This window comes from Anopheles cruzii, chromosome 3, assembly GCF_943734635.1.
Source record: "Anopheles cruzii chromosome 3, idAnoCruzAS_RS32_06, whole genome shotgun sequence".
Classification (NCBI taxonomy): domain Eukaryota; kingdom Metazoa; phylum Arthropoda; class Insecta; order Diptera; family Culicidae; genus Anopheles; species Anopheles cruzii.
In genome coordinates, this window is record NC_069145.1 from 8860741 (window position 1) to 8875691 (window position 14951).

At 51.2% G+C, this 14951-nt stretch overlaps 4 protein-coding genes across 4 annotated transcripts in view; 1 reads left to right on the plus strand and 3 right to left on the minus strand.

Annotated features, from left to right (window-relative positions):
• LOC128274401 (transcription intermediary factor 1-alpha-like) overlaps positions 1 to 1525 on the minus strand; it is a 42505-nt gene extending 40980 nt beyond the window's left edge. Inside the window, exon 1 of the mRNA XM_053012594.1 lies at positions 1367 to 1525. Coding sequence (XP_052868554.1) covers positions 1367 to 1516 — 150 coding nt within the window. The 5' untranslated portion in view covers positions 1517 to 1525. The remainder of the gene's footprint in view (positions 1 to 1366) is intronic.
• Positions 1526 to 3658: 2133 nt separating this feature from the next.
• LOC128274413 (DNA polymerase zeta subunit 2) lies at positions 3659 to 4388 on the minus strand. Its single transcript, XM_053012610.1, has 2 exons — positions 4338 to 4388; positions 3659 to 4271 (listed from the first exon to the last, which is right to left on the minus strand). The coding sequence occupies exons 1-2, from the start codon at positions 4360 to 4362 to the stop codon at positions 3682 to 3684; spliced, it is 615 nt and encodes a 204-aa protein (XP_052868570.1). The 5' UTR covers positions 4363 to 4388; the 3' UTR covers positions 3659 to 3681.
• Positions 4389 to 4479: 91 nt separating this feature from the next.
• On the minus strand, positions 4480 to 9553 carry LOC128274414 (peroxiredoxin-5, mitochondrial). The gene is made up of 3 exons (XM_053012611.1): positions 9461 to 9553; positions 8684 to 8964; positions 4480 to 5513 (listed from the first exon to the last, which is right to left on the minus strand). The coding sequence occupies exons 2-3, from the start codon at positions 8813 to 8815 to the stop codon at positions 5055 to 5057; spliced, it is 591 nt and encodes a 196-aa protein (XP_052868571.1). The 5' UTR covers positions 8816 to 8964; positions 9461 to 9553; the 3' UTR covers positions 4480 to 5054.
• A 460-nt stretch (positions 9554 to 10013) lies between these two features.
• LOC128274400 (erythroid differentiation-related factor 1) lies at positions 10014 to 14487 on the plus strand. The gene is made up of 4 exons (XM_053012593.1): positions 10014 to 11529; positions 11879 to 13346; positions 13405 to 13734; positions 13809 to 14487. The coding sequence occupies exons 1-4, from the start codon at positions 10014 to 10016 to the stop codon at positions 14440 to 14442; spliced, it is 3948 nt and encodes a 1315-aa protein (XP_052868553.1). The 3' UTR covers positions 14443 to 14487.
• Positions 14488 to 14951: the final 464 nt, after the last annotated feature.

Genomic DNA, 14951 nt, shown 5'->3' on the forward strand with positions numbered 1-14951 from the left:
CCCTCGGGTACACCAATTGAGCCGTAAAACGCTTGTCACATAATTTCTGCACATCATCATCAACGAACGTAGCTTGCCGCAGGATCTTATCCGTGAACATCTCACGGCTCGAAGCCACGGTCAGAGGCAAACGGAGAGCAATTAAAATTCTCTTCATTGCAATCACAACATCACGTGTCGGGATCATCGTACGATGTTTGCTTACGCTGGAGAAGTTGAAGGACATGATATAGGCACTTTTTGGACACTGAATATCACACTCATCACGGATGAGCAAGAACTCGGTGCCGAGTTTGAGATGAATTGGTACTTTTACTGCGAGATTAACAAAAAATCAACTGCGAACCATTCATCGCTTATGAAGAGTTTGAACACAGCTTCTACAAGTAAACAAACACAGAGCGTAAGGATGTCGGGAATCTTTTAAATAATGAAGCTCAACCAAACGCAAAAGCCCCCTTAATCCTGACAGCTAAAGCTAAGCGAAAGCATATGTCCTGCGAGAACCGCGCAAAAGCGAACGATTATGTCCTGTATTTTGCCCACCATGAATTGCTTTTGATTACATTCGCCCCTTAATCGCATCGGACTGTGGTGGCGCACAGCACGGCGCAATCGTCCTTCTCAGACCAGCGGACAGAGCGCGCAGTGCGGGCGTAAAAATCCCCAAAGCCTCGCCCTGCCGGAAAAGAAAAATGTGGTTGACGGTCGAGGAGCGCCAATTTGTTACGGATGCCAGAAGCGCAAATCCTTTTATAATGCAAAAAACCCCAACAAATAACAGGATACACGCCACGCCACGGAACGTTCCGCCTGCAAAGTGGATTTATTCATGGTATTCATTATTTTTTCTTCCACGCACGCGGCAGACGTGAAGTGGCTGACGGCGGGGGAGGGAGCGGGTGAAAAAGGGCTCACGCGGGGCCTCCGACGGGTCCGTCCATCCCGGTGCCACGCCACTTTGCTTCATTAATGCACCGAATTTAAGTTGCCAATTATTTTTATTCGTTTCATGATGCGAAGCCGTACGACGGGGCAGTAAGAGTTGGCAGAGCGGCGACATGAGTGTGGGCAGTTTGTTGACCGATTTCGTACGGAATAACGCTGACAACACAGGCACATGGGTCTGTGGTTTGGGAGGGTCTTCATCGGGCATGAAACCTTCATCGTTTCAACATAATGGGTTGATGGCGAGGTTTTCGTTAACAATCCCGTCAACTCAGTACCCAAAAGGGATAACTTTCGATTATTTTGTTTTCACTTTTCACACTACAAGTAAGGGATGGTAGGAATCATGTTTAGATGTTGTATCTATCGGCGCATTAAATGTTGTGCGGTGCAATCCGTACTGCCACCACCACCGTACCTTGTTCTCCACGCTGTCGCACAGATTGCCTTTGTCGGTGGCATCGAACAGCTCCTGTTTGATGTTTTCCGGCAGCAGCGGAAGAAAGTCGTTCATTGTGTCCGACAAATCGTCCGACTCCATCGTGCCGCCGCTGATTGTTGTGGCCATTTTGCCGGGTCAAAAACTGCAAGCCCGGAATCCGACGTTTATGCTTCGCGAACCAATCGATCGAATGCGTTGATGCGTTTCCGGCCAAAGTTCTTATGTTCGGTCATAGACAAGCAAACGGCGGCATTCACGGCACTGTCCTCTGTTGCAGGCTTCTTCGCATAAATTATTGATGGCCCGTCGTAACGCGCTTGGGCGCCTGACCTGGGTCAGCACGAGACCTTGCGCCCGCACGATCCCGGGGCACCGCACGACCCAGCGGGCCACTACACTTTTAATGTGGAATTATGTATATCACTTTCACCATCAAGACCGCCTGCGGGAGCGAGAAGAAAAATTGATTAAAACCATTCCTAAACTCATTCACGCACGCACAACACGGGACGAGAAAGCCGCACGCTGCAGTGTGTCACGCACACGCCGCTGCACTGCCGCGTGCAGGGAACATCACTTTCTCCCCGAAGGGCTGTACGGATAACGGAACAACACCACAGCAGGCTCCTGCTATTGACGGGTTGCGTTACCTGCGTGACCTTTCTCACGCACGCACACACACACACACACAAGGGCACACTTCTTCTTTTTCCATCCGTAAAAGGATGAGCGGTAGTAAAAAAAACGAGGAAACAGCAGCACAACAGGATAATAATGAAGGCAGACGCCTACTCCGGTTACACACACTTGGAACATGGAGGCGACACACGTCAATGAACGCCGCACCCTTCCCACTGCGTCGCGCGCGTATCAGTGGCGTACCGCCAAACACCAACACACCCATAACCACCCATCGGTGAAACTCGTAGTCGTCGCAAACGCCGTGTTGTGGTGGCGGAACGGCTATCATCCTTAATTCCTGGTACGTGGAAAACAATCGCTTCATAGACGGGGTATTCCCTTCGTTAAGCACACACACAGAACAATAGTGGTTGGGAAATTGGGTAGGGAAAACACTAAACCAAAAGCTCACGGAACATGGCTTCCACTGTGGCCCCTCTATTTCACTATTTTTCACGCGCCACAAACACTGAAACTGAACTGAAAAACAACAGTGTCGCAAAGAGAGGGCCGAGCGTCATTTACATATCAGCTGTCGACCATGAAAAAACCCATGCGCTGCAGGCCACTTAACCGCACACATTCTCTCGTTTGATGCAAGCTGAGGCTGGGTAATATTAGAGTTTTCAGCTACCAGCAAAAAACAGGACAAGCACACTCAAGTATTTTACGGGAACTTGGAGTACGGACCCCCTTCAGCAGCCCTCGCGTTGTTGGACGTGATGGTATTCTTCACAAGCTACTCCGTGAACTGCGGCCACTCTTTGTAGAAGCACACTTCAACAACGCGGCAACACTATTGGTTTAGCGCACGCAACAGTCCCGGTCGCTTGCTAACACAACGACCAAATCAGACACAAGCACCGACCAATATCCTCGTTCACTGTAATCCTTTTCTAATCCTAGTAACCACTGCGACGGTCGCGCCAGTGAAGCGTCTGACAAGGAACTTTGTTTACGCAATAGATAGTTGTTATATTCGGACACCGATTTGTATCGCGGTAGGTCATTTACTCCCAAGCCTCCCTTCACACGTCGGACTCAGTCGAATTGCTTACATTGTAACTTAAAATTGCTCACATTGCTGCACATTCTGGCGTCCTTATCCTTTCCGTAACTCCGTCCACAGTTTGCACCGCAAGCGATTGAGACTTTTATCCTGCGCGTCCTTTTGTGGTGATCCTGTGACAGCAGCAGAAGCAGGCGGGCTCGAAAAATGCGAAAAAACGTCCGCACAGCGATATGGCGTACTCACGACAGACAACAACGACGCACGGACGGGTTTTCTCGCTCTGGCTGCCGCACGCCCAGCGAGGAACCCGTACGCAAGAGCCGCGCATCGGACACAAGCCCGCACGCACACAGGCGCACCCGGGGCGTCTGTCAATACGGTTTCGCTCCGTTTATACGCCAGAATATCGCGCTCCGCGACGGTTCCAGTATGTCTGTGCGAAGTCAATTTCGGAGCGGCGATACAACCAAGCCGACAAAGTGTTCCGCCGCTCGGAAATACTGCCTCGATTTGCTACAGGTTTGTTTACACGTTTTGCTACATGGGCCACGGGACGGCCTGTCAAGGGTCCGTTTAAAACAATTTTATTTCCAATGTTTCATCTCTTATGTTCTTCGACAAATATGTTGATACCGACATTCTTCGTGTGCACCACGGGCAGGAGCTCGATTTTGGACTTTTCCACCTCGGTCTCGGAGTGAGTCTCGTCTCTTACGAACGCAAAACTCGACAGACGCGGTTGGGAGGCAATGTGTGCCGATGCCGATTCGGTGCACTGCAAACTGATCTTGAACGTGGCCTCTTTTTGGTCCGGCAACGGTGTCAAGTCTTTCATGCGCGAATCCAACGATAGCAACGATTTTCGTAGTTCCTCCTCAAAGTTGATCAGATGTTCATCGTTCTCCAGCGCAAATCCCCGGTGGTCCAGTTCGAACACGTAGCGCTCCAGCGGCTGTGTGTCCTTCGACAAGATCACAACGGCCAAGCGATGCAACTTTCGCATCCGATTTAATTCACGGGCCGTTTGCAATGTTTTGGCAATGTAAGAGTTCAGCGATTCGTAGACCGAAATATAGACCGGAATGTTGTATGCTTTACGCACCCGAAACACGGCTTCTGGGTAAAGTTTGCGCTTGTACAGGATGGCGTTGATGTAGATTTCTATCATCTCAATGATGATGTCACTTTCTGAAACCATGAATCGCTTTTAGTATGGCATACGATACTCTACCGGGTCCGCGTACGATACTTTACCCATATTTTTCGAAGGCGATCCCATCGTGTTTGTGTCCTAGTGTTTGGGCGCGCACAACTGTTTTGATGCCAAAGGGTTCTGGCATATCGGGGCGAAAAGCGGCGGGCGAAAATGCGGCGAACAATTTTTGCACCATAAAGCTTGTAAAACAACTGACTTTATTTAAAACATAATATTTTTTAAGTTGAAAATCGCCCGTGCCACATACTGGGTCTTTTTCTTTCCGTACCATAAACCTTGCTCAAATTTAGATTTCAACAATAAAGAGCTTAGTTGTGGTACAATTTTTGGAAATGGTTGATATATTTTGCGCTTACTCTTGCTGGCTACACTTGCACAGAATGGAGGTGGTCCGGGTGGACTATTAACAACTAGAGGCAAAGAATCGAAAAAGGCCAAAAGTACGGTACAACGAACCGCGGCGGCATCCCATGCGCGCGTGGTGGCCGTGCCTCGTAAGAAATGATTTAAAATTTTGATAGCAAAGTTTTGTGTATCGTGATTTAATGTTATCCTAAAGCGTGTGAACGAACAACGGCGTGATGATCCGAGGTGCCTCCAGTTGCTGCAGTGCTGCTGCTGCTGCTGCTATTGGTCGGGGTAATCGGACTGTGAAGGTGGACACGCAACCAGAGGGGTGGGTGTTCACCAAATGGTAATGTGTAACGGTTATTGCCATCGTTTGAAAGTGCACAAATTGCGCCAGACGCGTGGGTTTACAGCTTAATCTTGTCGGCCAACGAGCAGGACAGGCCGGTACCGTCCGGTTCGACGTTCAACGACTTCACCACACCGTCCTCCAGCACCATCGAGTAGCGCTTGGAACGGAGACCTCCGAGCGGTGGTAGTTCCGTACCGAGGTCGAGTGCCTTCGTAAAGACGGCCGCCGGATCGGCCAACATGCGTACCTTGCCGGCCGCGTTGTGAGCCTTGCCCCAGGCCGACATCACGAACGGATCGTTCACCGAGACGCACACAACTTCGGCGACACCAGACGATTTCAGGTCGCCCGCCTTCTCGATGTACCCGGGCAGGTGCGTCTTGGAGCAGCCGGGCGTGAAGGCACCGGGCACGGCAAACAGTATCACCTTCTTGCCGGCGCAGAGATTCGCAAGGTTTATTTTGTTGGCCGGCGAATCCTCGAACAGGTCAATCGAGGGCACCTTGTCGCCTTCCTGTGCATCCACATACCACATCGCAGACGGCGGCACGGCGCAATGTTTGCACAGTTAATGGCCAACGTGCAGGGCACCGAAGGAAGGACACATAAAATGAAAAGAACAGAGAGACGGGTTAGAAAACAATCGTGAATAAACAGAACTCAGGATCATCAATATGCTCGTTGTATCGATTTATTGCCATCGACCGGCCGGCCAGAGGAGCTGCCTGTTGGAGTGAGGCACGCCACAAAGGGACATCTGTGCCTCGGCCGGACGGTGCGTGTCGTGAAACATAAATTTTCTGTCCCATCCGTCAATTTCGCAACCACACCTCTTCTTGGCCCACGTTCACCCGCCATTTTGACACAATTTAACCAAACGAAGAACAACGACGGCTGTCGGTTGGCTGTTTGGAGAATGGTCTCATGTTGATCCTCTGAAACAAATGAGATAATACATATTTCATGCTACCGACCAAACCCTAAAAAGTCCTTCGCCGACCTTTGCTGCCGGCCGGAGTGACGGCGCAGGACAAACATGGGCCTTTGGGCCCATGAATTTCCATTTGTCTGGTATCGTTACGGGTTACGGCGTATCACGAGCATACACACGAGTGGAAAGTGAGTTTTAATGAATCATTTGGCGGGTTGAACCGCACATAGTTTACTCGTTATGGTTGTTTCCGGCACGATGGATCCCTTCGTTTTGGGGAGTCATCCTTGGATTGGAGCAAACACTTTCACTCGGACAACGGCCTCAACGTCGTTGGATCTCGTCGTTACGGATGCAGTGGAGGGAACAACACAACGCAAACATAATTATTTTGGAGCTCCACAGATATAATTGAACCACTATCCCGATAATCCGGGGTTGGAGGTAGCGCTTGAAAAGCGCCATTCATTAAGGGGATTTGATTGCTTTATTATATGCTTCGAAAGACATCATTACCGGCTGCGACCACTGTTACGCTTCATCAACATATTCATCAGATAACAAGACCGATAGCCCTTCCAACGGTTTCAAGTGTCCGGCACTTTACTCGACGGTTCTTTCGACGCCATCCTGCGACTACCGTTACCTTTCAGTCCTTGTCTCCGCGGAATGTTCCGGTAACTCCGGAGAAATGTTAAACGGTTACGAGCGATATTTATACCATATTTCTGCCAGTCACCGTTTTTGCATCCGCTCTCCATCACCAAGCTGGACGAGAAGTGTTTCTGAAGAGTTCAGTTGAAGAGAGTTTGGGCCGGCTTTCGTCCATCGAAGTAGAAATAATTTTCTTCTCCAAAGTTGTCGAGGGTCAACAAGAGAAGTCACAAACCGTGAAACGAAAAGGTTGTTGCCACATAATCTCCATGACAACGGATCTTTCGCATTGAAACAGGAATATGATACCAAATCAGAAAAGGATGCGCTGTAGGTGGGACCAACCGAAGGCCAAGAATCAACGATCCAAAAGGAAAACGGACTATTCTATTAGCGCGACTAGCGCCAACCGACCGCATCACTGCAGAAATTATCAAAATTAAGCGCCACCGGAACCCACCACGGGCTCGGAGGGACGATGTTATGGGGAAAGTTTGCTAACCAAGAGAGGATACTTTTCCGAAGAAGTTTTCAGTTTCCGGTGGAACAATACTGGACCGGGGAAGGCCGTGTATCTGAAGGGGCAATATGTTTAAACATTCAACAACATTCCCGAAAGCCCAAATGGTGCGAGTACGACCTCCCCTACACGGTTTGCAGAACACATTCTGCACTTGAAGCCACCGTTAAAGTACACGTCAAAAGGATAACATTACACCAAGAACCGTCATCATCATCAACGTCGTGCCATCCACAGCCCTGTTTTCCTGTTGCATTATTAGTGAGAGTAAATTTCCCACTTGATGGCACTGGAACGGGACGACTCTGACGAAGCCGAGGCCCTTCTCTTGAGGGTTGCCGTGAGAACCAAAAAAACGCCCATTCAAAACATGATCGGATTGTGTTGTCCTTTCAAAGTCCTCCACTTGCCGGGTAGGGGTGTGCCGTGCCGGAGCCGGGAAATGCAATTTTCTGCACGTAACACGGCAGAGGCAGAGTGATAAATAAAGCATACACACTAAGGCTCTATCCGGTACGGTTTGCTCGTTAGTATCGATCGCGAATAACGTATGTGGGCTTTTCGTGGGGACAGCGTGGGTTTGGCGTGGATAGTCCGGTGCTCTACATTTCACCAGGCAACGCGGTCGCGGCACGCAATTACGCGCGGACCCGCGCCTCATCCAAAACTAATCAACCACCCGAGAGAACCCTCCGAGGAGTGGCCTACGCGGAAGGCCGTATTTGCATTTCAAATGCAACGCGAACAAGCCAGAGGCCATCCCGCGAAGGATGGGTTGTGTACATTTAGCACAGGCCATTAAAAGCATTACGCATCACTACATTTTGAACTGACTCCCCATTTATCGGGTCATAAAACATTAAAATGTGTGCTAGGATGGTGGAGTGGCTAAATAATGTATCCTTTACCCGTGAATCATAGCGTTTCCAGTTTGATCTAGTGAACTCGGCCGGAAATTCGATTTAATTGAAATTTGTGAAAAACAAAGCGTGCTAAACAAAAGTAGGTCATGCATCATCCCCATCATGGCGCATGAAAGCTTATGCTCCCCAAAAAACAAAATGGTTCTTTTTGGAAGATGCGAGTTAGGCTGCCTCGGGCCTAGAAGTGCGGAACAAAGGCACTAAAGGCTTCAGTTTGCTTTTTACAGCCCAATTGCACTAAAATCGTTTCCCGAACGCAAACGAAACGCGACTCACTAGTGCAACACTGGAACATTCTATACGATCTCCCTCGCCTCGCTAGCTCATTTCAAGGTTAAGGTTAGGTTCGGCATCCATTTTTACGTTTGTCGAGTGTACCGCACGGAACACAAAATAAATTAAGCACCCTAGAGTGTCACGCAGTGTAAAACACCACAATAGAGACAGCAAAGACGCGCCGGCACGTTTCAAGTGCCGGTGCTGGTGCCAGTGCTGGTGCCGGCGGAAGCCCTCGAGAAGTGTGCAACGAAAGTGCGCCAACCCGAAGTCCGGCGGCGTTATATAATTCAATCGCACCACCGCAAGCAAACACAAGTACCCTCGGTGCACACACAATTCAGGCGTCATCGAGCGCTTCGTCGCCAACCGATACTTACCTTAATGAGCACCATCTTCGACGTGTGAAACTTTGCAGTCGCGCTGACGAGCAGGGGTTGAAAACGTCGTCCGCACCGGCTCAGAACACAGGACGAAATGATGGCACACGATGGTCGCACGAGTGAATTCATCGCACACTGCGCGATATGGCGGCGACGAAGGGGGGCTGCTTGGGGGGAGTTGCGAAGCAACAAACCGGTCGTCGCAGGAGGCGAACTATCAACGCGAAATGGAGGAGCCCGCGGTGCCTTCCTTTCGCGCGTTATCTTCGATCTAACGGCTGGAAACGAAAAAAAACAATGTTCTTTTTTGACTTGGCCATGGTTTCACTCGCTGCTTCATTTTCTCCCGCTGTGCTTAGGGTTGTTTGTTTAGGGGCTTTGTTACGCACACGAATTGTTCATCTGGGATTGAGTACATTTTTCGCGTTTGGACCGCATGAATATTTGATAAAGACCATGGTAGCGAATTCAAAGCGGTGGCCCATTATTTGCGCCCACATACCCAGCTGATGGGATGGGGCTCCTATAATGGGAAATACCTACACACCAACCGGCAGGATAATGCCGGTGCGGCCTTTTTTATGCCTTATGAACTTTTGTAACACCAACACTACTGCAGCGCACCCGCGAAAACGAACAAGTGAACCGAGCCACGGACTAGGACAGTGCGGAAAGTGTTGAGGTTACTATTTTCCTCCTACACACGCGGCCACAACGGACATAATGCACAGTACAGTTTGATAGCATTAAAGTAGAAGAATTAGGAAAATTTACCTTCCAATGGTTGCTATCCACCAAATCGAATGTTGTTGCACAATCTTGCACGCACAGCACACAGTGAGACGGTGAGAGAATGTTTTTCACGCGCAAATTGACAGTTAGAACCCGAAGCCGGTCGCCAGTTTTTTTCGATGTTGTTTACCGGAGTAAACACAGCGGCACAGCAATTTTATGCAATTGGTCTGCAAAATCGGACCCGAAAGGTAGGACCACAAGGAATGTGGATTTTATTTCGTTCGCCTCTGAACTTTTTTAGTGCCATCAGGCAGGGTGTCTCGCAACCAAAACAAAGCTCCGCCGGCTCCGTCCCCTCCGCGTTGACAATCGAACAGCTGGTCGCTGGAGCTGTCAAAACAATGCGTCTTCGTGTGCGGTCTAAATCCTTCTAGAAATAACTCGCAAGTTCCGGCGGCGGCATAGCGGCCAAAGCCACTGAAAAGAATCGTCTCTCGATTGTGCCGTAGCATAGATGCAAGGTACCTAACAATGGTAAGTACGTCCGCAGAATAAAGTTGGACGAACGGTACTGATAATCGTTAACCCGCAGATGGATGATGCAGAAATCGAACGCTGTCCGCCCGTAGCGACTGTCTCGGTGCCGGAAGAGCTGCAGGTAAAATCGAACGCAATCGTGCGCTTCCTGAACGTGCAGAGCACGGTACCGTTCGCGCGCCTGAAGTGCAACACTAACCTCAACATGCCACCATCGAACTGGCTCAGTAATTCGGCAAACTCGTACGGGCTTGGTCAGTTCCTGTCACACCAGGCCGGTTTCAGTAGCTTCCGGATGGCCAACATGTTTCCGGATTGTGTCGGTGGCGTCGATGTGGTGTCGGACGCCGAAAACATTAAACGCCTCCTGAAGCTACCGTATTCGCGCAAAAGCGTCATCTCGATGATAGTGCACCGGATTGAAAATACACTGCTGATCGACGAGTTCGATGTGGCCAACTATCTGCTGCGGCAGGAGGAAAGCGAGTGGCAGTGGTTGCGCTCGTTCCTGCTGGAAAACATCCTGAAAAGCTTGAGTGACAGTGAGCAGAAGCTGTTGTTGCATCCGAAAACCCGTGAAGTGTTCCGCCAAAAGTACCTGACGTCGAAGTTTCTCTACCACAGTCTGCAGGAATCCGGCGAAAAGGATTTGGCCGCCGAAGTCGCTGCCCCAAATGATTGCGCACCCTACAAAGTGCTTCCGCTGGCGGGGCCCGTTCTTCCGGAACCGACGCGCGACGAGCACCTGCCGGATGCGCAACAAACCAATCACGTGTTTAACCGGAACGTCATCTGGACATTCGAGGACATCCGCATGTTGATCGGTACCGATATGCCGATCTTTGGCGGTGCCAACCGACCGTGCATCAGTTTGCGGTTGCGTGACGAAGCGAAACCGATCAACGTGCTCACCGGAATCGATTACTGGCTGGACAATCTGATGTGCAACGTGCCGGAGGTGGTGATGTGCTACCACCTCGACGGGATCGTGCAGCGGTACGAGTTGATCAAAACGGAAGATCTTCCGCGGCTCGAGAACTCGGAGTTTTCCCCGCAGTTGATCCGCAACGTGGCGCAAAATATTCTCGCCTTCCTCAAGGCGAACGTCACGAAGGCTGGCCACACGTACTGGTTGTTTAAGGCGCGTAACGACGACGTGGTCAAGTTGTACGATCTGACGACGCTGTGCAAAGGCACCGACGGCGCAACGGAGGGGGACGAAGCGCCCGATGGTCTCGCGGGGACGAAACACCGACCAATGGACGGGAACGGTGCCAACGGCGGTGCGCATAGCGAACGGCACCGTTCACCGGGTGGAGCCGACGGTGGATCACCGATCGGGGATCAAAATCCATTCACCGTTCCAGTCGCGATGCTACTGTACACCGTGGCGCGAAATATGAAAAACTCCGTCGAAGGAGGAGGAAGCTTGCCGGCCTCGAAAGCTGGCGCGATACGGACACTGCTCAATAACTGCATTAAACTGTTGCCGAAGGAAAAGTATCCTCAAATCGTGACGTCATCGCACTACATTCTGTCCGATCTACACATCCCGGCGGATACGGATCCTGGTTGGTATTCAATGCAGGAGCGTTTCTTCTTCTTCTTCTTCTTTTGGCGCTACAACCGCTGAGCAGTCTTGGCCTGGCACCAGAGACAATGTTAATCTCTGATGCTCTTCTGTAACATTTAATTTTTTACGGACGGGATTGTTATCCCCGCGCCAACCCCCCTGTCACGAGGGTATCGGGAATCGAAACCATGGCCGGTTGAGTTACAACCGATCTCGGGATTCGAACCACGGCCAGCTGCGCTGACAGCGAAGAGCGTTACCGACTGCTCTATCAGCGGGGCTGAGCGTTGATGGAGCGTTTATGTGCAAGGAACTCGTAACTTAATTCTTTTCTCTTCTCATTTAAGGCTGCCCAAAGTTCAATTCCGACGTTGACGAGGAGGACGACGATGAAAAGGCATTTATGTTTGGGGAACGCAACTCAACAGAGCCGTCTGAACACGACGCTTTAGACGATACGGTAGAGGAAGAGGATGGTTCTCAGGGCCGTGAAGGCAAATTTGAAACAGCCATCAAGAGCATCCAGGATACGCTGAAGGAGTACAAGGGGGACGTTGGAGAAAGGCTGGGAAAGCACAACTCCCGTCCGGCCCCGTTACTGAGCGATACGGCCGAGAGGTGTCGCATTGCACTGCAGCACATTGTCGACGGGTTGCAGTGCTTGCAGTACTTCGACAGCTACGAGGAGCAAAAGCAGCGGGAACAGCAGAAAGAAGCCGAACGCCGGCGCATCATTCACGAGGAAACGCATCAAAATATGGTCCAGCCGGACAGTGCCATCCCTTTGCCGTACGAGCGGCTGCGAATGGGAGAGGCATTGAGGCAAACGAATCCGGACTCACCCATTCCGATGGGCTGGAAGGAGACCGCCGGTCGACCGGATGGTGCAGAGGACGGTGATGAGAAACTGTCTCCCGGGAAAGCCAAAAAGCGCTCCAAACGCAACAAGCATTCGGACCGGCAGAAGAAACCGGGCAAGCTCAACCAACCGGTGGAAGGTTTCGAAACTCCCGGTACTGGGACGGATCCGCGTGCCCTGCTGTTGAAGGGGCAACTCGGTGTGATCAAATCGTGGAACGTACATCTAAAGATTCTGCTGTTCGAGAAGGCGTGTTTGGTGTACGCCACGATGGCCGAACAAGAGTACGGGCAGCAAAATTATGGCACAACACTGCGGCACCTTTACTCCGCGATTCGCTGCCAGCAGGTGGTCACAAAGTACATTGCGTTCGTTTCGTCGCAGCGTGGTTTGTTGCTGGGCCGCGCAGGCGATTGCTTTTTCCAGCTGGCCAAGCAGTGGGACAACATTGGCCAGTACATGGAGCAGTTCCGGACGGAGCAGCGACTGGATCAGCTCATCATGGAGGAACTGGTGAAGGACATCGGGGTGGAAGTGGAAAATGCACTTCCCACACCGACGGAGAACGTCGAGCAGCTGATGATGACAAGCTGCGGATGCTACGAGACGGCGATCGCTTGTGCGACGACGAAGGATGCCCAGGATGAGCTACGACGGCGCTTGGGAAGCGTGCGCAACGAGCTCGGCGTGAAGTACATGCACTGGGCGCAGGAAGAGTACCAGCGGTACTGGGAGGCTCACCCAGTAGACACGGTCGACGACGAGCCGGAGCCTTCCGGAGATGGTCGAAGGGAGGAACCACTGTATCAACTGTTGGCCAAGAAATCGTACGACTCGCTGCAGAAAGGGGTCAATCTGTTTGAGGCGGTGGCCGATACCACGAACTTGGCATTTTTACTCTGCAACATGGGCCGCTTCATGCGCTTCCGGGCCCACATACATCTTGTTGGTGAAAGGTAAGCACGGAGTTGATCTCGTTTATTCGCAGCTTAATGTTGAGTCTTGTCATTGTAGACCAAACAACGTAAATGTGCAGAAAAAGTTCTACCACGAAGCGTTCGGTTACTATCAGCGTGCCCTGGCGACGTTGGGGACGCGCAAAGAGAACCCGGAACTGTGGTCACTGGTGACCTGGGAGCTCTCGACTGCCACTTTTAATCTCGCCAAACAGCTACAGGATCACAACGTTATCAACCCAGATAGCAAAGGTCACGGTCCATCGACGGAGGAAATCGAACAGGAGGTGGTAGAAATGTTGCAGCGAGCACTGAAACTGTGCGATCAGGACAACAGTGGCCCCAAGCAGGTACTTTACTCCTTCCGGGCGGCCCTGATTCATCACCGGTAAGCACACGGTGCACTGTTTTATTTGTGGCACATGCAAAACCACTTAAATATGACTTGTTTCACTTGTGCAGGATCGCTTCCTACTACCACATGTCCTATCGCAAAACCGTGGACGAACAGCGGCGCAAGACGGTGCTACAGCTAACGAAACTGCACTACGAGAAGGCGGCCAAAACTTTCGAAAGCCTCACGGAGCCGCAAGAGTTTCTGCAGATCCAACTGGAGCGCATCGCCCTGCAGGAGTACCAGTGCGAGCAGTCACAAGCGACCGCGGCCAAAACGCGCCACCTACTGGTGGCCCTCGAACTGTGCAAACAGGCGCTACCGTTGATTGACCAACTGGCATCGACTAGCAAATCGCAGGTCGGCGACGTGCCCTCGAGTGCGGCTGACGTTGCCGGTGTCGAAGAGTTGCAGAAATTGCTCGATCTTTTCGAAAAGCGGTTGCAGGTGATACTGCGGACACTGACGAAACTGTCGCTCATCGCGGCCGGAAAGAAGGACACGAGCGCCACGGTCGAACGCAATGCGGCCCACTACAAGGCACTGTTTGCGGTGGCCCTTCTGAAGCGCCCTGCCACGACGACGGACGATATTGCACGCGAAAGTGCAAACGCAACGAACGCTGAATATGCCTTACATTTAGCCAGCATTTTGCGCAAAATATGTGATCTCGATCGTGACCACGAAGCGGCGTCAAGGTGAGCGTGTGACCGCCGGCGAAGACTCACGCCGCTCGCTCGCCAGTCATCCCGTTAGGCCGTGCCCGTATGGTTCGCCCTTGGCGTAATTTTGTATTTTTCTTTGCAAAATAAAACCCCGCGTAAAGCACCGTAGTTACTACTCCTTTGCCTTGTCAATGAACGAGTGGCCTTCGTTGACCCAATTTCGCTCCCTCAGTGGCAGTCTGCCACTGCCACTGCTATCGAGTACCATTTCTATGTGTTTTAGGGTAAAAATAGTGTCATCACGTGTGTCGACTGAAATTAGACGAGACAACAGATCGTCTATCATCCTGGTTTGCTTCTTGCTCCTCTAATCGTAAACCGCCATGCGTTGATCGCACACTACGATCGCGCGGTGCTCGGTGACGCTGTTTCCTTGATACCGTTTGCTATGCGCAGGACTGTCGCCAAACAACGGCTACATCATCATTTCATCGGTGGTTTATCCTCTTGTTTATGGCGGAATTATGCGCCGCAGACTAACCTTAA

Bases quoted from the DNA above. Each gene is read 5' to 3' on its own strand.
- LOC128274414 (XM_053012611.1), bottom strand. From the start codon at position 8,815: ATGAATTCACTCGTGCGACCATCGTGTGCCATCATTTCGTCCTGTGTT. The intron at 5,514-8,683 runs GTAAGTATCGGT...GTGGATGCACAG, and splicing joins CGAAGATGGTGCTCATTAAG to GAAGGCGACAAGGTGCCCTC.
- LOC128274413 (XM_053012610.1), bottom strand. From the start codon at position 4,362: ATGGGATCGCCTTCGAAAAATATGG. The intron at 4,272-4,337 runs GTAAAGTATCGT...TCATGGTTTCAG, and splicing joins ATCGCCTTCGAAAAATATGG to AAAGTGACATCATCATTGAG.
- LOC128274400 (XM_053012593.1), top strand. From the start codon at position 10,014: ATGGATGATGCAGAAATCGAACGCTGTCCGCCCGTAGCGACTGTCTCG. The intron at 11,530-11,878 runs GTTGGTATTCAA...TTCTCATTTAAG, and splicing joins CCCGGCGGATACGGATCCTG to GCTGCCCAAAGTTCAATTCC. The intron at 13,347-13,404 runs GTAAGCACGGAG...TTGTCATTGTAG, and splicing joins ATACATCTTGTTGGTGAAAG to ACCAAACAACGTAAATGTGC.